Here is a 23947-nt window from a genome sequence, read left to right as displayed (position 1 = left end):
CGTTGTGGTGGAGTGACGGTCAATTTGCATATTCCTTTATTATATAGGCTGTGGTTAAGAAGGTGGTCTAGCCACCCCAGTGCACATCAATACATGACTGGATAAAAAAAGCTGTGGACATATATATGCACAATAGAATACTATTCAGCCATAAAAAAGAACAAAATTGTACTTTTTGTGACAGCATGGATGGGCCTAGATGGTATTGTGCTAAGTGAAATAAGTCAGGCAGAGAAAGATAAATACCGTATAATTGCATTTATACGCAGAACCTAATGAACAAAATAAACTAAATTAAAACAGAGAACAGACTGACAGTTGTCAGAGGAGAGGGCGGTGAGGGGGCTGGGTGAAAAAGGTGATGGGGTCAAACTGTACAAATTGGCCGGCTGGGTCCTCCGAGAAGCCCTGCGTGGAAGCGGGCGTGGGGGCCCCCGAGGCAGGGGGGCGCTCGGCATGGAGAGAGCAGGAGGCGGGGTGACCCCCAGAGACTGCGGTCCCGGGGAATGGGTGGGTGGAGGGTGCCTGGGGGGTAGGGTCGGGTCGGGTCGGTGGGCTGCGGCGGGTCCGGAGGTCCGAGCCTGGCGCAGAGCCTGCACCTTCCGCCGCCCGCCCTTCGGGGACTATCAGAACTGAGCCAAGAGGCAGGTGCACCAGGCAGATGGTCTGAGTCCTGTTGGACAGAAGAGAAACTGAGTCACCAGCTCAGGAGACGCAGGGTCAGCGGGCCCGAGGGCGCTGGGTCCGCCTGTGGCGCGGAGGGTGGGGTGGGCCTGTGCGTGGAGGTGGCCTCTGTCTGGAGATCGGTTTCTCTTCTGTGTCCGTGCCCCTTGGCTCGGGTCCCCTGTGCTCCATGACTCCGGCATCTCCTGGCTTCTTCGCGTTGGTTTGGGATGGTTCCTGTGCTTGGAGCCACCTGAGTGTGCAGGGCCTAGGCCAAGGAGGAAGGGGAGGGGTGCTGACTGTGGGTCGCAATAGGAGTCTGAGGTTTTGGGGAGACCTTCCTGAGCTATCTTCACCCCAGTCCTGGTGCCAGTCATTTATCCAGTGTAATAGGGGGGAGGAGCGCTAAATTCTATGTCCAGCTCTGCTGTTTGCCAGTTGTAAGACCTCGGGAAATCTCTTCCTTCTCTAATTTCTCTTTTAGAAGATTGGAACCCACAAAGATAGCAATAATGGTGGTCCTTTATTTTGTGCTTACTTTGTGTCAAGCACTGATGTGTTCTACTTAATTCTCCCGATAGATACAAAAACTGAAGCTCAGAGAGGACATATAATTTGTTCAAGATTACACAGCTAATAGGTGTCAGAGATTGGATTTCATCCCAAGTCTGACTCCATACGCCATGGCCTTAACCAGCAGGCTAGCCAGCCTTTAGGGCACACTCCCCAGTGAGAGAAGAGGGAGGTGAAAAGTTCGAGGATCCCCCGCTCCCTGTTAGGTTTTATTTAGTTCGTGGCCAGCAAAGACTCGCCCTGACCCGACCTCCTAGCCTTTCCTCACCTGGTGCTGCTGCCTCTGAGCTCCAGACTGAAGGGGCAGCAAAGAAGTGGCCTGTGACCATTGCAGGCCTTCTTCGCACAGGGCTTGGGTGCTGGGCCCTGGGGTCAGCTTCCAAGACAGTTGCTGTTTCAATCCATCATCCGTCCACCCTCCTCAAGGAGCAGCCTCCCTAAGAGTTGGATACATGAGGCAGGGTCTCTGAGCTCTGTAGGCCTAGCTCCTCCTAGAGCTGAGGCAGTGAGAGGCTGTGGCTGAGGTCAGTCCAGCGAGTCCCTGAAACCTTTCTGAGCTTCCGTTTCCGCATCTGTGACAGAGGTTATTAAGACTCCCACGGGGAAAGCTGCTGCCGCTCACCCGTGTCTTCTGGCCGCTTTCCTCTTTGCTGCCCCTCCCCACAGGCTCCCCCTCTGCACCTCCTGGGGACCGTCATGAATGGTGCCCCTTCCCTGGAGGACGGGGCCTTCCCCTCTCCTCCTCCCTTGCCACCACCCCCTCCCCCAGTTGGCGGAAGTTCTGTGAGTCCCGTTGCCCTGGATTTTGCCCGCCGTTTTCGCCTGTACCTGGCCTCCCACCCCCAGTATGCAGGGCCTGGGGCAAGGCTGCCTTCTCCTGCCGTTTCGCTGAGCTCTTCCTGCAGCATTTGGAGCTGAGGTGGCCTGGGCCTCTGGCTCCCTCTCACCACCCATCTGGCCCCTCTGAGTCCCGGTGTGGAGATCCCGCCACATGACCTGTCCCTTGAGAGCTGCAGGGCGGGCGGGCCTCTGGCTGGCTGTGCCGAGCCCTTCTCCATCGTCTGAGGACCTGGCCCACCTCCTCCCTTCCTCGGTCTCTTCCTCGTCTGCAACCTCCTCCTCGAAGCCGAAGCTAAAGCTTCTCCCTCCGTTCAGTGGGTCGCTCCGTCCGAGGTTCGGTCCGCGGCATCCTGCAGGGGCGGGGGACCGTGGACCCTCCCTCCCCGGCCGGGCCCCTGGAGACCTCATCAGGCCCCCCAGTGTTAGGCGGAAACAGCACCTCCAACTCCTCTGGTGCGGCTGGGACTGTTGGCAGGGGGCTGGTTAGTGGTGGAACATCCCCAGGGGACAGATGGACTCACCGTTTTGAGAGGCTGAGACTCAGTCGGGAGGAGGGACCTTGAAGGATGGGGCAGGGATGGTGCAGAGGGAAGAGCTGCTGAGCTTCATGGGGGCGGAAGAGGCGGCCCCTGACCCAGCTGGAGTGGGCCGGGGCGGAGGGGCAGCGGGGCCCACCTCAGGGGGAGGAGGGCAGCCTCGGTGGCAGAAGTGTCGCTTACTGCTTTGAAGTGAAGGAGGAGGAGGAGGAGGAGGAAGTCGCCTGGAATTCTTTGTACCACCCAAGGCATCTCGGCCTTGGCTCAGCATTCCCTGCTCTACCATCATGGATGTGCGGGCGACCACAGCGCTGGAGATGCCTGATCGGGAGAACACATTTGTGGTTAAGGTGGAAGGCTCCTCAGAGTATATCCTGGAGACAGCTGATGCTCTACATGTGAAGGCCTGGGTGTCTGACGTTCAAGAATGCCTGAGCCCCGGGCCCTGCCCTGCTACCAGTCCCCACACCATGACCCTCCCAGTGGCCCCTGGAGCCTCATTTCTTACAAGAGAGAACACAGACAGCCTGGAACTGCCCGGCCTGAATCACTCAGAGAGTCTGCCCAGCCAGGATCTACTGCTGGGACCCAGTGAGAGCAACGACTGCCTGTCCCAGGGGGCATATGGGGGCCTCTCAGACTACCCTTCAGCATCCATCTCCCCTAATTCCGCCTCCATTGCTGCCTCCCATTTTGACTCAATGGAACTGCTTCCCCCAGAGTTGCCACCCCGCATCCCCATTGAAGAGGAACCCCCAGCTGGGACAGTTCATCCCCTCTCAACCCGCTACCCACCACTGGACACTCCAGAAACAGCCACAGGGTCATTCCTGTTCCAGGGGGAATAGAGGGAGGTGAGGGGGAGCAGCCCCTCTCAGGATTTCTTTGGTACCACGGGATGCTCTCTCGACTCAAGGCTGCCCAGTTAGTACTGGCCGGAGGCACCGACTCCCGTGGTGTTTTCCTGGTACGTCAGAGTGAGACGAGGCGGGCGAATATGTCCTCACTTTCAACTTCCAGGGCAAGGCCAAGCACCTGCGTCTGTCACTGAATGAGTAGGGTCAGTGCCGGGCCCAGCACCTGTGGTTCCAGTCCATTTTTGATATGCTCAAGCATTTCCGGGTGCACCCCATCCCTCTGGAGTCTGGAGGCCCCAGTGATGTTGTCTTTGGCAGCTATGTTGTGTCCTCCCAGCAGCAGCAGGGTGAGCAGAGCAGGTCTGCAGGGGAGGAGGTACCGTGCACCCAAGAAGTGAGGAGGCCGAGAGCAGGCCGGGAACCATGCAGGGGTGTGCGAGGGAGATCGATGCTACCCCGATGCCTCCTCCACCCTCATGCCCTTTGGAGCGAGTGACTGTGTAACCGAACACCTCCCACGACCCACCCCCACCCCCTGAACCCCCTTCATGGACAGATCCCCCACATCCTGGGGCAGAAGAGGCGTCGGGGATGTCAGAAGTGGCAGCAGCAACAGCCACAGCAGCCAAAGAGAGGCAAGAGAAAGAGAAAGTGGGCTGTGGAGGGATCCAGGAAGAGCTGGTCCCTGTGGTTGAGTTGGTCCCCATGGTTGAATTGGAAGAGGCCATGACACCAGGCATGGAGGTCCAGGGAGGCCCTGGATCTAGTGGGGTCCCTGAAGCAACACCAATGGTGCAGCTCCAGCAGTTACCACTAGGGGGCGATGGAAAAGAAGGGGGCCACCCCAGAGCCATTAATAACCAGTACTCCTTTGTGTGACACCCTACCCCCACCCTTTCTCCACTTTCTTGCTCCTTCGCCCTCAGTTCCTGAGACGGGGGCTGAGCAGGGACATAGAGGAGCGGTAGGAATCCCCTCCCCATATGCTTGTTTACCCTTGATGGCCAAGGGCATATATGTTGGTACAAGAAGAGGTTCAAGAGTCCCGTTAACTCCCCAGTTCATACACTACAGGCGCCCCGTCCCCTGGGGAGGGGACTTGGGTTCCATTACCTCTCCAAGGGGCTCTATGGTCAGCCCCGCCCCTGGGGGCCATTTCCCCATTATCTACCCCCCAGCCCAAAAGGAGGGGTGAGGGGGAAGGGCTATCAGTAAATATTAAGGTGGTGGTGGTGGTTGTTTTAAACAAAATAGAGAAGGGTTTATCTCAAAAAAACAAAAAAACCCTACAAATTGGCAGTTACAAGATAGTCACAGAGATGTAGATTATAGCATAGGATATATAGTCAATAATATTGTGATAAATATGTGTGGGGCCAGGTGGGTACTTGAAGCAGCGGAGGACCACTCTGTAAAGTACATGATTTTTAAAACTACTTTGCTGTACATCTGAAACTAATACAGAAAAATATTGAATGTAAATTATATTTGAAAAATAAAAAAGGTTTATGTGCACCTACCAGTGATGGTGAACCTTTTGAGCTCGGCGTGTCAACATTTTGAAAAACCCTAACTTAACTCTGGTGCCGTGTCACATATAGAAATTTTTTGATCTTTGCAACCATAGTAAAACAAAGATTTATATTTTTGGTATTTATTTTATATATTTAAATGCCATTTAACAAAGAAAAATCAACCAAAAAAATGAGTTCGTGTGTCACCTCTGACACGCGTGTCATAGGTTCGCCATCATGACCTAGATGCTTACGGGCATATATGTATTTGTGCTTTTTTTCTCTTTTAAAAACTTAATATTAACTGTACATACTTCATTTAACCAGTTTCATTTGTCCAACAATACATTGAGCACATACTGTTATAGGTCACCAGTGCCACTTCCATTGAATTCCAGTGGATTTTCTGACCTAGATTGACTACTCTCTCTTCAAGATTCTCTAGCTCCCTTGCTTTTTAACACTACTGTATTTTAACTTCTTGGTTTTCCTATCTCTTAAGTTTTGTTTTGTTTTATTTATTTTTTGACTGTTCTGCTTTTTCATCTAAAAGACTGAGCTCTTGACTTTCTGCTCTTTGGTTCATCCTCTCTCTTTTGAAAATGCATCCAATCTAATGGTTCAATGAGGGGATGACCAATAACTGTAGACTTTCAATATTGATCCAGAGTGTAGTCTCATAATGTTACTTGCCTTCTGAATATTTCTGTTTAGACAAATGTCTTCTATCATCTTAAATTTAGCACAATCTCTATTCTTTCTTACCACTTCTGTATTGAGCCTTGTAAAAAATGTCTTGTCTTTCATTCAGTTCCCAAAACTAAAACTGGCTGGACTGAGTTGTTCTCTTCTGTTACTTCTCACTTTTAGTTACCAGAATTCTATTTTTTAAAGCTTTTGCTCTATTGTTCTCATTTTCTTCCTTTTGATATGTCTTCTGCACTAATTGGTTCTTTTATGAGTTTTATTATAATTGTTTTCTTTGTGCAAGTTATTTTGTATGTCTATGGCCCTGATTTCAATAGTCCTGTGGGAAATGTTCTTTATATGATTTCAGGGGTTCTATATAATTCAGCCAAATCTATTTCTGAACACTTGAGTGCATCAGTTTTCTTATTATTAAAATGGTAATAAAATGCCTTCTAATTACGAGAATATCAGTAGGATTAGAAATATTAGACATTAAATAGAAGTCTTGTATATTGATAAACATTGGAAGATTTTTAGAAATTGCAGGGTTTGTGTTATCAGATCACTTTTCTATATTTTAATGTGAGGTAAGGAGGAGGATTGTTCAGAAATGACGCTAAGTTAACTAGACAGGGAACTGAGTTTGGGGGCTCATTTTATCCCTGCAGGAACCTGTAGCCAAACTCAGCTTCCCACAGGATTGCTAGTGTTCCTTCCCCCTGGCAGGGTAAACTCACTTCCAGGCTCCAAAGATGGTAAGTGCTGAGCAGCTGGTGTTCTGTAAAGAGGTGGCACCACATCTAGACCCTCTCTGGTGCCTTTTTACTGAAAAGGTTCCTCCCATGATTGCCCTTTGAGAAGGAAGAGCAAGAAGGGGCAGGGTTTCATTATTGAATCTCAGACCCACACTGTGTCCAGTGTATCCAGTTCCTGTCCTCTCTCTCCATGAGAACAGGAGGAGTTTGGGGGACTTATGGATTCTTTTCTTTTATTGACCCTGCCTCATACATTTCCCCTTTTCCCCGATAACACTATTCTTTAACCCCTGCCCTATAATGTGGTAGAATTTATCTTGAGTCTTGGTACCTGACAGATAGGACTGAGAATGGACCCACATTACATGACAAATAAGTGAGTCTGTAATTACGTCCTGACATATTCCTCCCCTTCCCCCCCGTAGGAATCTGAAGTAGAGCCTATGAATGGTGAAGTAATGGATGATACTATTAAGACCTCTCTTATAATTGAAGAGGAGGACTCCACTAGTGAAGTTTTAGATGAAGAATTTAAATTGCAGCCTTTTAATTCCAGTGAAGACCCTACAAATCTAGTTCCGCTGGTGGTAGAATCTTCAAACCCCCCCGAGGCTGTTGCACAGGATAAGGTAAGAGGGAAATAACCTAATATTTTGCTTGCTTTGTTAATTCTCACCCAAGGATATTTTTTCCATTGATTTTTTAGACAGAGTATAAGGGAGGGGGAGAAACAGAGAGAGGGAAACATCGATGTGAGAGGGACAAATCGATTGGTTGCCTCTCGCATGAGCCCCAGGGAGTGAGCCTGCAACCAGAATTGAACCCTGGACCTTTCAGTCCGTGGGCTGATGCTCTAACCACTGAGAAAACTGGGTTGGGATAACCTAACATTTTATAGTTAACATATTCTAGTGTTGGTGACATGGCAAGGGCAGAGTAGTATGTATATTTTCCTCCTTTAACATGTACAGTCCTTTAGAAAAATTAAATTTTATACTAGATTCAGTATTTTACAAAGATGCAATCAGTAATGTTTCATAAATTCAAATCTTTATAACCTATTCATTCTTACCAGATTTGTTTACAAAATGAGTTTTACTTTGTAGGTAAAAGCTTAGAAAAATGGATAAAAAAATTTTTGCCAAGTATTTGAGTACCTATTTGCTTACATGATCATTTTAATTTGTTTTAATTAGTTAGACATCAGATTAGTGGGAAAAACTTGGACTATTTTAAAAGAAATTGTCTACGGCCATACCACCCTGAACGCGCCCGATCTCGTCTTAAAAGAAATTTAATTTTTTATTTTGAATATTTAAATGTAAAGCTAAAAAACTATTGTATAGAATTACTTTATTAGCGTCTAGGATAAATAAATGAATAAAATTTCCATTGCCCTTACGTGTCATCTAACAAAACCATAGTCAAATTTAATGGGGTGACAGTGTCAAGTTCCAAGGGACTCTTGGTTCTGGCTCCAGTAACACCAAGAAAATAAAAACTTTTGAGCTAAAAGTTTTGAAAAATCTTGATATGAAGTTTAAAATATCTTAAGTACTTTTTGAGTTAAAATTATTCTTTTTATGATATCTTTAAAGCAAGAACTTAATGTATGCAAATTATCAAAGAAAATTTTGAAGAAATTGACTTGTACTCAGAATATGTACAGATGGTTGAGTAAAGTAATGAATACTGAAGTCTTTAAAATACAGTTTAGTATCATTACATATTGGTTTCTAAGAATAATTTACATAAGGTCTATATTGCAGAAGTTTGCTCACCAGGTTTTTATTTTTAGACCTCAAATGCAACTGACTCAGAAGTGTTGTTAAACGAAGGCCCATCTGATGGAAAGGGGCACACAGAAGAGAAACTGCCACAAGTTCCAAGAAAGAAGGCACATTTTGGGAGTTCAGACAATGCTGCCACTATCCCACATGAAGAACAATCTGACAGTGGTTTTCCAAACTCTGTGGTAGCTGAATTTTCTGAGGAACCGATCTCTGAAAATTTGTCACCTAATACTACTTCCTCATTGGAAGACCAGGTTGAAGAGGGGGTGTCCGAGCCCCAGGAAACATCTCCAGCTGTTCCTCATAGTTCTTTGATAGAGGTTGAACTTGAAGATGTGCAGTTTTCACAGAATGCAGGACAGAAGAACCAGTCAGAGGAGCAGTCGGAAGCATCTTCTGAGCAACTGGATCAGTTTACACAATCAATAGAAAAAACTGTGGATAGCAGCTCAGAGGAAATAGAAGTGGAAGTGCCTGTTGTAGACAGGCGGAATTTAAGAAGAAAGGCCAAAGGATACAAAGGACCTGCTAAGAAGAAAGCCAAGCTGACCTGAATGAAGAAATGCAGATCACAGATCCTCTTTGTAACATAACTGTTTTTAAGATATGGTAATAAATAGCACGGGGCACAGGACAAAAATTCCAAAATTTCACTTTGAGCTTATTTATGATGCTGTTTTTCCCTCCTTCTTAGGACTTAGGATTCATCATTGTTTTTAATTTTCAGGTTACTTTGAGTAAATACAGTTTTTTAATTTTTATTAACCATGTTTTGATTTGGGGAAACCAGATCATACTGTATTTTCTTTAGTAGTTGGGGCCATGTGACTATTAGTATTTCAGGATATATAAATTAAAAAACAAAGTAGTAGGCTTTTCATTGTGAGGATTACAGAAATCTTTTACACTTGAGTTTTAAATAGTAAACTTGGGGAGTGTTCTAGAAGTTTTAGCTTAACTATCAAAACTAATCACCATTTTAAAAAATGTAGGCATGCCTAAACAAAAATGGCAGTAAATTAGAATAATTTCGACTAAATGAGAGCACAAATACATAAATTTTTGGTCAAAGGTTTATGAGGGCAGTATTTTGGCCTCTTAATTCACTGTAGTGTAGATGCAGTTTCTTCATTTGACTTTTCCGAATAGGTACAAACTTTCCAACTCACTCCTTATAACATCTAATATTAACAGTAGTGCTAGGGATTTAACTCTGGCATGTAGGTACTAATATAATTATTTAAATTTTCTTTTGAAGTTGGGGACTATACTTTTGTCTTCACCTAGTTAACACATATACATTAGAAGAGGCCCCTTCCTAAGAGTTCTCCTTAATCCTGCTGTTGCCCTTATTCTAGAATCTTATATTCCTCTCAGCGTTCATCCACTTCCCTCACAGAGTGAATCCTGTCAAAAAATCTGCCTGCCTGCCTGCCAGCTGATGCCCTCGGCATCACTTTGGGTAGGTGTGAAACTACGCCCCACGTAGATCTGGATGACAGCAGTAACGCTGCCCGAGGAACTGTTACCAGAGCTTAAGTCAAATTGGAGGCTTTGTCCCTTCGGTCTTGCTTTTACTCTTGATTTGTTTTGAGGACAAGTTACAAGCCAGCCTGTTCATTGTGTTGCCATAGCAAAGGCCTTTGCCCAGGAAAACTTAAAAACAACAAAACCCTCAATTGTTAATTTTTGTAGAGTAATTTATTTAGAAATGAACAAAATGGTTATTCTTAGGATCCAAAGAGAAACTCGAAATAACACCGCTCTTTGGAAGTATTATGTGTACTCAGATGTGTACTTAAGTTGAAGAATGCTTTGAGACCACTTAGATTGTTTTTAAAACAGGCTTGGTTCATTATGAAAAAATGAGTTAGAACTTTTTGTCATTATTTGACAAATAATGCTAAGGATTGATGTTAAATGTTTTTTAGTCCACAGTCAAGTTATGTCATTACATTTTTCAGGGGGATGTTGGTACTTTAGAAAGATCCAAGTTCTTTAAGCAGGCAAAATGGCAAACCTTCCTATTCATTGTAAAATTTTGAGTACTTGTATCCCCAAATTTTCTTTAACTATTGGTTGGGATAAGCCAGATTTCGGGCTAAATGAAAATTACAGCACTTTGGCTGTTTTCTCAAAAAGAAAAAAAATGCTAAATAAGTGAAAGAAAAAAGTATGAGTAGTACTAATTCCCTATCAAACGTTTACGTTCTTACATGTTGTATGAAAAACATTTGTTAAAACCACAAATAGGGAATTAAAGATTAAGATTTAGTGAGTTCTTATTCTTAACCTTTCCATTTTAAATTTATAAAAATCCAACACTTATTTTACTTGGGATTATTCATTTTCTCTTCAAAATACTTTCTATAAAAAGGTGGAATTTAAGAAGGTTGAAATCACTGACAACTCTTGATGTGTGAATATGGTTACTGAGTTTACAAAAAGAAATGGTTATTCATGTGATTGCCAGGGACTAACAGTTGAACTAGTTTGGTTTATTCTTAAACAAGATGTGCATTTTAGGCAATTTCAAAACTTTTTGTTCAGCACACAAGAAAACTTGTTACATGTTGTCTGGCAGAAAAATGTTATTTTGGCGCTTATAGATAGTAAAGGAGGAAAAGTGAGTCACATGAAAAACCCTAACATTCACATTCAGTAACATGCTTTTTCAGTAAATGAGTTCTATACTCAGTGAGTATAGAATTTATAACAAAATATATCAACTAGAAAACTAAATAAAACTTAGATACTTGTTTTTGCAAATCGTTAGTAAAACTTTCAGAACTAGAGGACAGAAATTTGATTTCAAACAGCTAGTCCAGTTGTTGAGTATCCAGTCACATTCTGTAATTCTTTGTGGATTGTTTTGTTTAGAAGTCTTATTCGTGGAGAAGGAAGTTCACTTTAGTTTGTGTAAATATGTATTTCCTTGTGTAATATAGAGCAGTTATTAACAAAATTTTAGTTCTTTTAAGTTTACTCAATTGCTGGACATCACAGAAATAAGTATATTTAAGAATTTATTATAAAGCTCTTCTACAGCTTTTAAAGATGAGGGTCTATTATGATTTTTTATAAAATCAAATAGCATGACAGACTATCAGTCACTTGCTTAAATTGTGTCTCTATTCATGGTGTTTCCCATTAAGTACAGAGAATTATCACAGGAAAGACAACTACTAGTGATTAATGGTTCACTTTTTGCTGACCACCAGAACACCATGCTACCTAAAATGGTTTTAGTGACTTTAGAAAATTATCTTGGTGGGTTGTGATTGCATCAGATTGAGAGTTTACGTAGCATCTGATATCTGCTCTTATGTTCTGCTTTACCCTTAAGGATTACCTTCTAAATTTGGTCACACCAGCAATCTGAAACAGAATCTTAAAGTGTAAATAAAGAATTTATATTGACATTACTCATCCATGTGACAGTATTTTACAAATATATTTCTGCCTGGTATGTCCACTAACATCAATATTGTTCAAGGTGTTATCCGATATTTCATGGATGTGACGAGTTACGTTTCTGTCAATATCAGGCTTTGTATAAGTTAATTTGCTTATTTTAAAAAATATCTCAGTTCTGTAGCATCATGTGCTTACCTTTAGTCAGTGTTTTCTTTCACCTTCCAAAACCTAAGTCATTCATTTCTATTAGTGGCAAAATCATGTTAAAACTAATTGTAAGAAAGGTTAAGCTTCTGTCATTGTGAAGTAATTGTATTATACTGGATAGTCATTCCCAAGGACTAGCCAGCCTTTCTTTTCCTGTGTTCTAAACCTTTTATTGTTTATAGAACTTAGAAAAGATATTACAATATTTAGAATAGCAGGTCTTACTGAAATTTTCTTGGTAGTTGTTTTTTTAGTTTAAAAGTAGTAATTAAACATATATTTTGTGATTGTTCTTGGTCTGTGTTTTGAAATTCTTTCCCTTTTCTTTTCCCTAATTTCATTGATGATGTATTTGGATACAGAATTTGTTCATACTGGTTGTACCTTCAGAACAGATTTTTAAAAATAAACAATTTAAAACGACTATAGATTAATATATAGACACCCTAAAGCTCAAAGCCACCAACATAATTCATATCACAAAGGTGCTTTGACAATTACCCTAAAACATCTTTTTTATATTATGTGATTACAAATATATTTCTCTTTTAAGGGCATCAGTGCAGTCTTTTTCTTTTTAAAACCATTTTTTCTGGATTTAAACAAATTTCAGACTCTAAAAATAGAAATATACAGTGGGGCCTTGACTTAGGAGTTTAATTCGTTCCGAGACCGAGCTCGTTAACTCAAATTACTGTCAACTCAATGCAAAAAATCGGCTGAGAGACAGCTGCTATCTCAAAAACTCATTAGTCAGGACACTCGTAAGTCAAGGCCCCACTGTACTACCGAGTTCAGAATACAGAAAATGCTAAAAGTATAAACATTTTGGTGTTTTTCATGTTGCAAGTAGAAAGCACAGTTCCAAGTAGGTGTTACTATATATGGTAAGAGAAGAAAATGTTTAACATACTAACTACTGACTTACTGTCTGAAGAAATTAAGAATTACAGGAGAAAAGATTTATCTAAATTTCTTCTGAATTCGACTTACTGTAGTGTACCTTTTCTCGTATGCCTTCAATGTGAATACTTTATAAACTTAACATTACCAGTTGTGTTAATGCTACATTTTTAGGTCTAATGATGAATAAATAATGAGGTGAGGTTTTAGATGACAGTTTTATAGCGTAGGCCCCATATTAAGTGTGCATTAACTCTTAGGATAAAAGGTGTTAACTACACTGGCTTTCCAGAAATGTTAGATCTGCATTGCTGAATACCCACTTATTAAAACAGATAGTTATTGATGAAGTAGGAAACTGTTATAATTGCTTTTTTTAATCATTCAATTTCATGAGCACCTAAGTGATAAACAGACCCCAAAATAAAGACCAATTTGTAAAACTGGGCCATTTTAATGTTCTTTACAATAGAATAAATAATTCTCTTGATGATTGCAGACATGTTAGCTGTTTGATAGCACTCAGAAACATCATAGTAAAGGAATTTTCCTGATTGGTGCATAATCTTCAACAATTACAAAGTTACTTGTATGAAACTGCTGTCAAACCAGTAAGACTGCATTTATGCACCCATCATTTTCAGGATTGTTGGTAACCTGAGCATATTTTCCTAAGGAAACAAAATGAAGAAAAAGAGGGATGTTAGCTAGTAAAAACTTTAAAAAATATAACCTTTGCCCCAATATTTCTAATTTACTACTTTTAAGAGTTATAGAAGATACTAGAGGCCCAGTGCATGAATTCGTGCATGGGTGGGGTCTGGCTGACCCGCCCCCGATCCAGGGTGGTTGGCTGACCGGCCCCACCCCCTGGTTGAACTCCTGGCCAAAGGGACAATTTGCATATTAGCCTGTTATTATATAGGATTCTTCCCTTTCAAAGAACATTCAAGTTTAGGAATATCTGGGCACTAAAAGCAGAAAAGCAAGAAAATGAGGAAAAGGAATTTATAATTACATGACATTTTAGTTTTTCATTACGACTGAAAGAGTGTGGCTGTTTGATAAATGCTTTCCTTCTTCCACTCACGGTTAATTTATTATATTCCAATATTTTTTAGTTATAACCATATCTTGGCATCTGTTTCCCTGGTAATTAATTTCTTTTTAAATATAGCATCAAAGTCTAGCAATGTAGTACATCTCATATAACTGAAACTAAGTTAAATTATATTCATAACTACTTTTTCTACAAAAAGTATTCTTCCTAAAGATATAAATCTGCTTTACATCAAGTGTGAACTTATCTATGTCTTCCACATTACAGTTTGCTGTGTACTTTATGTCAACTTGAAAATTTGTTTTTAGGATTACAAGAGCAGCATCCCCATACTAACAAATTTACTTACCCCAAATAACCTTGCCTCCTTGTGTCACAAGGCCCAACTCACTCACGTTCACCTCGATGACAGTACCTTTGGTAATAACACCCAAGGTTGTATAAAGTGGGGAGGAGGGATTCTTCTTTACACCAAGTATTGGCAGGCAAAAGGTAGCTTTCAGTTCAGGATGTGTTACATGGGCCTTCTTGAAACGTAAGCCCTAGTAAGTCAAATGCAAGGATGTTTGAGTCCAAAAGGTTAACAATGAGTAATGGTCTTTTTTTGCTTATCTTTTCCAAGTCTCAAAAACAAAAAACAAAAGAATTGAAAGTAAAATCTTAAGGCATCAAATAAAAATGCAATTCTACAGACTAAAAATCTCAGTTACAGAATAAATTACCCTATAGATAATTCTACAGACTAAAAATCTCAGTTACAGGATAAATACAATTACCCTACTTTTTTTAAAACAATAAAAAAAAGATTAGCAGGCTAAATGACTTGTTCACAGGTTAAATGGTGTATGGATGGAATCAAATTTAAGCATTCTGATTCCAAGTCTTTACGTACCTCAGCTAACTTCCATGATGAAAGTTGTTAGCTTTCTTTGCACTGATGGTAACACTGCTCAAGGACTGGAAGAGACCATAGTCACCCAGTCACCTCGATGTGGTCTTTAGGAATGTGGCATGTTAAAAAGCCACAACACTTTGCAGTCTCTTGAATGCGATAACTAAATAGAGGTAGGCAGCAAATGATACTAAATCTAAATAGAGGTAGGCAGCAAATGATACTAAATCAAGTTCTTAGTAAAGGACTCATTAATCAAGCTGGCAAGGAACCATTCAGAATGCCATCTGGTTAATTCACAATAAAATATGTATCTGCCAAGCTACTGAGTCTAGAACAACCTGACTGGCATGTCCTCTCTCTGTAGAACAGATAAGATCACCAAATTGTATTTAGAAGATTATGAATATGAAATCAATTAAGGGGAGTCCATGATGGAATCTAGAGATTGGTGGATGGGATGATTTCCATAAATGACCTAAATTGAGCATTTTAAGCTTTGCAGGCCATATGGTCTCTGTTGAAAACTACTCAAATTCTGCAGAAAAAAAATAGCCATGGACAATATCAACAGGCATGACTGTGTTCCAATAGAACTTTATTTATAGAAACAGCCTGTTTGACATTTTAATCCATTAAAAATTCAGGTTGAGAGCTAGAGTGACACTGCCAACTTTCCCCTGATTCTTTGTTTCTCTAAGCAGGCTGGGTACCCAGTTGGGAGAATAATTCAGTCTTTTTAAAGGCTTTTGTAAAAATGTATCTTCAATTATATTTGGTTGGGGGGGGGGGGTTGGAGGGGAAGGGGAGAAATAGGTCGACTGGTTTTGACCATTACTGCTGTCAATAAGAAAGTAAAGTCCCACTTTTACATTAAACTTGCTTAATGCAATGTTTGCACACTGAATGTTTTCAAGCATTAAGCTACTCACCTTAGTAAACCAGAATTGACTCTTGAAAACAGCCCTACTCAAGTTTTTTAACTGCTCTCAGACAAGAGTCAGGCATATAGATCACTTACTGAATGAATAAAATTACTTCATGTGGAAAATGAAGATCCTAATAAGGCATTTTTAAAAGTGAAGATTCACTGACAACGTAATGGAAATTCTTTTTCATCTCAAATCTCTTATGAAACTGAAGACAAGATTTTGATGATAGTGGAAAAGTCCTAAGCAATCCTTTAAAATTTAAAATAACAAAGACAATCTTAAAATGTCTTTCAAGCTATACTAGTATTTTATATCAATTTAGGAATTTCAGGAAACGAATGTACTTTATCTAGTTTAATACAGGAACTAATTTTTAAGCCACTGCACTCTTGCAAGGGACTTACCATTGGCCTAATGAACCTTTCATATTTAGGTGGTTTTCGAGTAAAGCCATCTCCAACAAAGCAGACTTTAGTAACCATCCTCTTCCATGCTTTTTTCTTTCTCTTTCCCGTTCGAATAACTTTTAATACCTCTGTTTCTCCCTGGGCACGAACTTTGGGCAGAGGGACTTCCCATTTTCCCTAAAAATAGACCACAGTTAAAATTTACATTGTTAGTAAAAGACAATGGGAATAAGAAGGCACGCACGCACGCACGCTTTAGTTGTACAAAGCCATACTTCACTGTTTTCCTTAACCAACAAGATCATGGCTCCAATGTTTTCTAGAGGTCTGCACTGTTTCCTTACAAACCCCCGAATAATTGAAACTAGTTTACATATCATAGGTACATTATTAAATAAAATGGTTTGCTTAAGCTAAAAATCTTAAAGCTTTGTTATGGATGAAAAATACCACCTGTACTAAGGCAATGACTTCTTAGGCAGTATATGTGCTTACTACTAAAGTGTAAAACTGGAAGACTGTCTTTTAACCTATCTTTGTATTTCTACCTCAAATGGATTTTTAGAATGCATTAGTAGACAAAATGCATCACCAGATATTTTGTACTTCCCTAGAATGCACATTAAATTCTGTGAAAAAACTGAAGAAGTGCAAGACAGTAGGAAGAATTCTGGACTTATTACTAACGCAAAGGTCTGAGAGGTTACTCTACCAATTCACAGACACGTGACCATGCAGATGATTTACAACCTCCCAGACTCCAATCTCTTCATCTGTAAAATACGGAGGGGTTAGCTAGGTAGTCTCTAAAGTTCTACCATTCTCATTTTGGATAATTACGTAACAAAAAACCCGCAGTAACATCTTAAAAATGAAATTTGGAAACTGTGAAAGTTCTTTAAATATAGTTACCACATATCCTACTGCTTCCTGGATTTCTACTGATCTACCACCAGATGTGTAAGTAGCATCTATGCCTTTCCTCCGTTTTTAGCAGAATTTAATGCTAAGCACAATCCAGAAAAAAATTTTTAAGAACTGCTGGATTTTTATTTGTGTTCAATCACTTGGGGATGTTTCTCACTATCCAACCTTTCCTTTTTTTATAAATATATTTTTATTGATTTCAGAGAGGAAGGGAGGAGAAACAGAAACATCAATGATGAGAGAGAATCACTAATCAGCTGCCTCCTGCACGCCCCTCACTGGGGATCGAGCCCGCAACCAGGCATGTGCCCCTGACTGGAATCGAACCCTTCAGTCCACAGGCCAGTGCTCTATCCATTGAGCCAAACTGGCTAGGGCTCCACTATCTAACTTTTAAACCAATTTTAACACACTGCATGGCAGCATAAACAAGCAGCGGTTGTCTCCTTCTCCACAAAAGCACAGTATTAGGAGCTGTCAAGTTTAGGAAGCTGTTAAAATACTAAATTTGAGATTCACTGCTTGCTTTTTGTTTTTAAATAATTTTTTAAAAACTAAAGATTCGTTGTTTTCTAATAAATTTTCAAGAAAACTAATACTAAAATATGCTTGCTGGCTGATGAGAAAGCAATTATATTACTTAAACATTTTACACAAAATGAAATTTACAAAGACTTCTACATCTAAGTGAGAATAGTTGGACTTCATGTTTACAATTAAACTGAAAAAACAAATCAAGCCCCTCAAATTTGATTTTAATTCTCCTGAACAAAAAAAAGGTAAAGACTTAATTTTTTATTGCTTACCGCTTTTTCTTTTCGTTTTTGTTTAATCATATTGGAGAGTACTTTAGCCCGGGACTGTCCCTCTCTGTCCAGTAGATATGCAGGTACTGCTCCTTGTGGGGTCTTTTCATCATTCTTTTGTTTGGTGTTTCGTTTTTCATGCATCTTGATACTACCAAAAAGGGAAAAGATTCAACATTACCATTTTTAATAACTTACTCAAAAGATGTTAACTTGCTACAACAAACGATCACTTACGTCTTTTTCATCTGTATTTTCTCGGCATGGCGCTGTTTATGGTAGAGCTTAGCCTTCAGACCAATCATCTTTTTCGCCTTCTTTGAACGTTCGTGAGCTTCTCGACCTTCCTTCTTTCTCTTTTTCTCATGGTAATCCAAACGGTATCCATAGCGCTTCCGGTGTAACTCAATATACTCGTTTTGTGGCTATCATGATACAAGAAATGTTAACTTTAATTTCTTTTGAGCAACATATGAGATATAGAAGATTTTATCTCACCCAAATGTTCTCTTCCTTAAGTAACACTTGCTGTATTATCTATTATCATGATATATGTTAAATAAATTTTGATCCTGGATGATATGAGGCATCAGGATATACATTTAATAATCTCAGTGAAAGTTACTGTTCACTGAAGGGAACTGCCCAAAATCCACTTAACTATACCAAAGGGATGATCTGATTCCGGAGCTCACACAGTCGTCAGTTTTGACAAACTATACAGTTGTTTAAGCACCAAAATCAAGATAGAAAATATTTCCAACCCCCAGAAAGTTGCCTTGTGCCACTTGGCGGTCATTCCTCTTTTACTGCCTCCAATCCGGTTTCTTTTGCTCTAGTTTTGCCTTTCCCAGAATGAAATGCAAATGGAATCTACAATATCTACTCGTTGCATCTCGCTTCTTTCACTTAGCATAAGGCTTTGGAGATTCCCCACGTGTTGCATGTATTAGCACTTCCTTTTCTTCGCTGCCAAGTAGTATCCATTGTATGGACAGACCACCATTTGTTTATCTACGGTCCAGTGATGGATACCTGTTTCCTCCTACTTTTTAGCGAATAAACATGCATATACCTCTTTGGACATATGTCCAATGTTCTGAAGTGGCTGTACTATTTGCATTTCACCAGCAATGTCTGAGATCCCCTTTGCTTTTTAACTGCCTATTTTATATGCCAATTCTGCTTCAATATGAAGCCCCAGTCCATTTGGATTTTAATACTGCAAAAATAAAATAATGACACAAAGCCAACTCCACGGAGAATAATGCTAAGTAGCAAGGTGTGGTGTTTTCAACTGCTAGCACACAAACTGCAGCAACCAGGTGCAAGGTACGTGGAATTTATGTTGCACAGAAACAGATCTGGCAGCCAGGCGTGGCTGTGAGCCGGCCAGTGCCAAGGCATGCCCTCAGCTTCCTCAGCAGTGAAATGAGGTGGCGGCGGGGTTAATGCCTACCGCGTAGGGTTATCGCTAGGTTCTGGCACCGATGGCCCCGCAACATATAGTGAAACCAGAAATTTAAAAGAGTGATCCCGTCTTGCTCTCAAGCTTGTGCTCTGGCAAATACCCCATTCTGTGTCCCCAGTGTTAAGGTTTCTTTTCATCCTACGGAGCCGACCCCTCGAGGTCTATCCTCATTCCCTCCAGCTGAACCTCACTTCCGCCTACCACCTCTGACCCCAGCCCCAGGGACCCTAGACCCCACCATCTCTGACGCCCCATGTAGCGAGCGCCCGAGGCCACCTCCTCACCATGGTGACGGCCGCCGGGCCGCCGGGTGCAGTCCCCCGGGGACGAAGAAGCTCTCAATTCTCGGGTCTCAGAGACACGCGAACCACCTCTTCGCAACTCGCGACAGGAAAGGGACGCTTCTAACACGACCGACTCCAGCGAAAGCTCGACGCATTCGTTCCGAGTTCTGTTCTCCGCCTTTAGCGAGAAGAGCGGAAGTTGTTGGTCGGGGGGCGTTTGAGTGTTGCACCACCGGAAGTAGTGTGCTGCAGGTGTCGGGGCAGTAGTGGGGAGAAGCGAGAGGATATAGGTTCGGTTCTAGAGGCACCACGGCGTTCCCCGAGGTAGGCGGACGTTGCGACTTGCGGTCTGTGCAGACTTTTGCGCGGCCCGGACTCCCGCTCACAACAGCCTGGAGGGAAAACGCTGGCCTCCGGGATGCGCCTGAACGCCAGGTGGGTACCGAACCCTCGGCGCGGCTCCGCGTGCCTAAGACCTTGCCCGCCTGGGGCACCGCTGACCTTCAAGGATGCAACAGCCCTTCTTATGCCATCGGGTGTTAAACAGCTTTTAGTGAGCACTGAAGCATTCTCCAGTCCAAGGATGAATAACTCAATGGTTAACCCTGGTAAGATACCACTCTTCTGCCCACGGGGAAGAAGAAAACCACCGAGGTGCCGTAAGTGCTATAGGTCAGAGAAACGAGGCGTTGTGCCTGGCACTGCTGGTAGAAGAGCCCTGCTTTGGGGGAGCTCACAGTAGTGGAGAGAACGTGTAAATACCCTATTTGTCATGAGTGAATATAAACTCCAAGTGTTATGAAAACACCGAGAGGGTAGTATTAAAACTTTGTGGGGAATTAGGAAAGGCTTCCAAGGAGCTTGGAGGTTGAGTAGGAATTTGCCGGGGAGGGGCTTTGGGAACTCCAGGACGCTTTCAGGCGGCGGCGACTTTAGGGGTGTAAAGGTGGCAGAGCACGGCGTGCTGGGGAATTCTGGTACAGCTCCCCAGCGTAGAGCAGGGAATAGAGAGTGCAGAGCTGTGAAGGGAGCTGGGGTAGATGTATGATAAAAACCTTAAGGAAGGAAGTGACAAGATGTGGATTAAAACAGCATTTCCCACTTGAGTGATTTGAGGACTACCTTGTAAGACTGGTCATAGATGAATGTCACCTGTGTTATTTACTTCATATTTTACTATATTATTTACTTAACATTTCCCCATACATTGTCTTATGTAAATTAATTTAACTTCATCACATCACCTTAAACAACACTGTGTATAAAATCACAGGATTTGTTGGCTATTTTTTCTAATTATTTAGTAAACAATTTTTTTTTTTTTTGGTCTATAACCTAAAATAATGATGGGCACTCTCTTTGGGAAACACGGTGTTGGAGTAAGTGTCTCAAAATTTTTGGTCTATTGGAACCCTTCACACTCCTAAAAATGATTCAGAACTCTAGAGAGGTTTGTTTATATGGGTTATAATTGATATTCAAATATTAGAAATTAAAGCAAAACGTTAAAATATTTTAGTCACTCATTAAAAAGTTATACGTCCATTAAATGTTAATGTAAGTAATAAGTTTTATGAAAAATGCCCATTTTCCAAAACAAAAATAGTTTGAAGAGTGCTTTACTTTGGTTTACAATTTTGTAAGTCTCTTTAATGCAGTGGTTGTCAACCTTGGCTGCATATTAGAATCACCTGGGAATCTTTTTTAAAATCCTGATTTCTGGGCCCCATCCTCTGGAAATTCTGTTTCTTTGTTACTAATGTTGTGGCTCCACCCCAAAACAAAGAAACAGAATTTCTGGAGGATGAGGCCCAGAAATCAGGATTTTAAAAAGATTCCCAGGTGATTCTAATGTGCAGCCAAGGTTGACAACCACTGCTTTAATGTCTGATGTAGTAGAAAACAGCTGGCATCTCATTCCTGCTTCTGCTTTATGTTACTATATATCTTTTTAAAAAATTTTTGGTTGAAGTGTAAGAAGATTCAGCCTTATACATACATGTATTTATGATTGGGAAAGGAAAGATTATTTTAATTATCTTTTCAGAAAATTGTGGACGCTGTAGTAGGCTTTGACTAGTGATAGTTTCTTAAAGGTTAGTTGCCATGTGAAAGCAAATCATACTAGTGAACTTTTTCTGTTCTGTTATGTTAGAATCCATTGTTCTATTTTAGAAGAGATCTAACATGCATGATTTTGCAAACATCCTGCACTTTGGCGTTAGAAATGAAGAAGAGGGAGTGGATTCAAGATATATTTAGGAAGTAAAATCAAAAGGATATGGTGACTTCCTGAATATGGATAGTGAATATTTCTGTCTTAAGATACAGAAAAAAGCAAATTTAAGAGGAATAATAGTCTTTTGACATGGCTTCTTACATAATATTGGGCACACTGGTTTAACCCTATCTGTTTTTGTCTCTCCATCCAATCAAATGCTTCCATGCATTTCTCATAGCTTTGATAGTGTACTCGAAACATAGAGAACATTTACTAACATATTTAGTAAATGTTTTAAAACTAAAGATGCTTAGTTTCTATAATTATAGAAGAGGACTTGCTAGAAAAGGACTTGCTTTTGTATATTTTTTTACATATTTTTGGTAGAAAAAATCAGAATATACGGATAATTTAAAAAGTTATATTACCAATGAAAAATTACCAACATGTAGGTAGATGTTTAACCTTTCTATACTTAATTCTATACATTTTACATAAAAATTTTGGTTGGTATGATATATTTTTATAATTTAAATAAATCTTTTTCTATACTATCTTTATATATTTTTTTGAAGAATTAAAAGCATGTTGAAAAGAACAAGGAACATTTTAAGCTTGGAACTGTATTCCTCATGTTTAGTCAGAATTTCCATTTTCTGAAAAATGCATTGTTTTTGATAGCTAAAAATATTGTTCCTACTTTTTAAAAGTAATACATTTTCACCACATATCTACATAGGCCTTACATATATATTACTGACATGGAATATGTAAACTTAGTTTTATAATCTTGTATATTTCTTTTTCAGAGGATAACAGTTTAGAGGGCCAAGATGTTGTCCAACTTGAGGATATTTGCAGTGAATCATAAGAAAATATCCAGCTTGCACATTTGTGTAAGTTTTTCTTGTAAAATTAAATATACTTCATTTACTTTATTTCCCAAAGGAGATATATATATATATATATATTTCTCTTGTTTACAGGTATGGGAGAACCTGTAACCAAGAAGAAGCATGCCTTATCATTAGTTTATAAATTCATTTTACTGCTTTAAAATCATCTTTGCAGCATTTTGAAGAATATCTATTTCTGTATTCCATGTTGAGGTCATTAGTGGCCCAAACAATTACAGTTTTTCTCCAGTGTTTTCATTGCTAATGCTTTCAGACTACACACACTGTCTTACCTTGATCATTACCTTGGTGAAAATTTTAATAGCTTTGAGTTTCTTCTTTACTTTTAAAATATTTTCTTAGGATAATAGTGCTTTATTGCTAGCAACTTGGTAACTAATGAAGAAATAATATAGAAGGCACAAGCTTTTATATTCCATGATGATATAAAAGGCAGTTTGTGGCAGCCCCAAGTCATTACATACTCTTAACTGTAACAGTTCCAAGTACATTGTCAGCCATTAAATGTGTATCTAGTGGTCCAAGTATAAATTGGGATGGAGAATATTCAGTATCTATGTGGGACCATTCGAAGATACCTGGGCAACTTCTTAAAATGCCAGCCCCTTCTTCCCCCACCCCAATGTTTTTTTGTTTGTTTGTTTTTTAATTGATTTCAGAGAGGAAGGGAGAGGGAGTGATAGAAATATCAATGATGAGAGAGGATCCTGCACACTCCCCCACAACTAGTGATAGAGCCTGCAACCTGGGCATGTGCCCTTGACCAGAATCGAACCTGGGACCCTTCAGTCCACAGGCAGTCGCTCTATCCACTGAACGAAACCTAGGGCCCAAATGTTTTTTAAAAGCTTTCCAGGTGATTCTAATCTGTAGGCACTCTTTTAAATCCTGAAAACATCCAATAGTTTGAGAGTTTTAGAGTTCATGACCCCCACCAGCTCTTTGCAGTTGAAGGAGGGGCCAGGGTGAGAGACCTTTTTAACATTAATGAGTCTTTGGAAACTTCAGGATCTTGGTTCTCAAACTGTAGCTATCAGCATCACCTGGAGAGCTTGTTATAACACCGATTGTTCTGCCCCATCTCCACAGCATCTGGTTCCCTTGTTTGGAGTGGGTCCTGAGAGCTTGTCTTTCTGTCAAGTTCTCTGATGATAATGCTGCAGGTCTAGGAGAACTGGCGTCTAAGGTCAGCTTAAAATAGCAAACTAGTCTTAATTTTATTCTTTGTCTTTCCTGTAGTATAATTTGGGTTGTCACTTTTAAAAAGAATTGGAGTTAATAA

At 40.8% G+C, this 23947-nt stretch overlaps 3 protein-coding genes and 1 pseudogene across 5 annotated transcripts in view; 3 read left to right on the top strand and 1 right to left on the bottom strand.

The window, feature by feature from the left end:
* The window catches only part of FAM169A (family with sequence similarity 169 member A), a gene marked incomplete at its 5' end in the record, with an annotated part of 36656 nt that extends 25822 nt beyond the window's left edge, over positions 1-10834 (top strand). The window contains 2 exons of the mRNA XM_081089754.1: positions 6854-7057; positions 8227-10834. Coding sequence (XP_080945880.1) covers positions 6854-7057; positions 8227-8775 — 753 coding nt within the window. The 3' untranslated portion in view covers positions 8776-10834. The remainder of the gene's footprint in view (positions 1-6853; positions 7058-8226) is intronic.
* Positions 1918-4348, top strand: LOC308518174 (SH2B adapter protein 1-like; annotated as a pseudogene). The gene is made up of 2 exons: positions 1918-3816; positions 3972-4348. The product of its transcript is annotated as an SH2B adapter protein 1-like (transcript).
* A 2273-nt stretch (positions 10835-13107) lies between the features above and the next one.
* NSA2 (NSA2 ribosome biogenesis factor) lies at positions 13108-19700 on the bottom strand. The gene is made up of 6 exons (XM_081089755.1): positions 19528-19700; positions 18010-18197; positions 17773-17923; positions 16037-16216; positions 14158-14350; positions 13108-13419 (listed from the first exon to the last, which is right to left on the bottom strand). The coding sequence occupies exons 1-6, from the start codon at positions 19528-19530 to the stop codon at positions 13352-13354; spliced, it is 783 nt and encodes a 260-aa protein (XP_080945881.1). The 5' UTR covers positions 19531-19700; the 3' UTR covers positions 13108-13351.
* A 50-nt stretch (positions 19701-19750) lies between these two features.
* Positions 19751-23947, top strand: part of GFM2 (GTP dependent ribosome recycling factor mitochondrial 2) — a 56920-nt gene continuing 52723 nt past the window's right edge. For both annotated transcript variants that reach the window (XR_013995923.1, XM_081089752.1), the window contains exons 1-2: positions 19751-19962; positions 22558-22644. Coding sequence is in view for 1 of the 2 variants with exons in the window: in XM_081089752.1 (XP_080945878.1) it covers positions 22582-22644 (63 nt within the window). In the remaining variant the exon portion in view is untranslated. The remainder of the gene's footprint in view (positions 19963-22557; positions 22645-23947) is intronic.

This window comes from Myotis nattereri (assembly GCF_964212035.1).
Source record: "Myotis nattereri genome assembly, chromosome: 4".
NCBI classification, from domain to species: Eukaryota; Metazoa; Chordata; class Mammalia; order Chiroptera; family Vespertilionidae; genus Myotis; species Myotis nattereri.
This window is presented reverse-complemented; position numbering and strand designations above follow the sequence as displayed.

Bases quoted from the DNA above. Each gene is read 5' to 3' on its own strand.
- NSA2 (XM_081089755.1), bottom strand. The intron at 14,351-16,036 runs GTAAGTCCCTTG...TTGACTTACTAG, and splicing joins AAAGGTTCATTAGGCCAATG to GGCTTACGTTTCAAGAAGGC. The intron at 13,420-14,157 runs GTAAGTAAATTT...TTGTTTCCTTAG, and splicing joins AGGAGGCAAGGTTATTTGGG to GAAAATATGCTCAGGTTACC.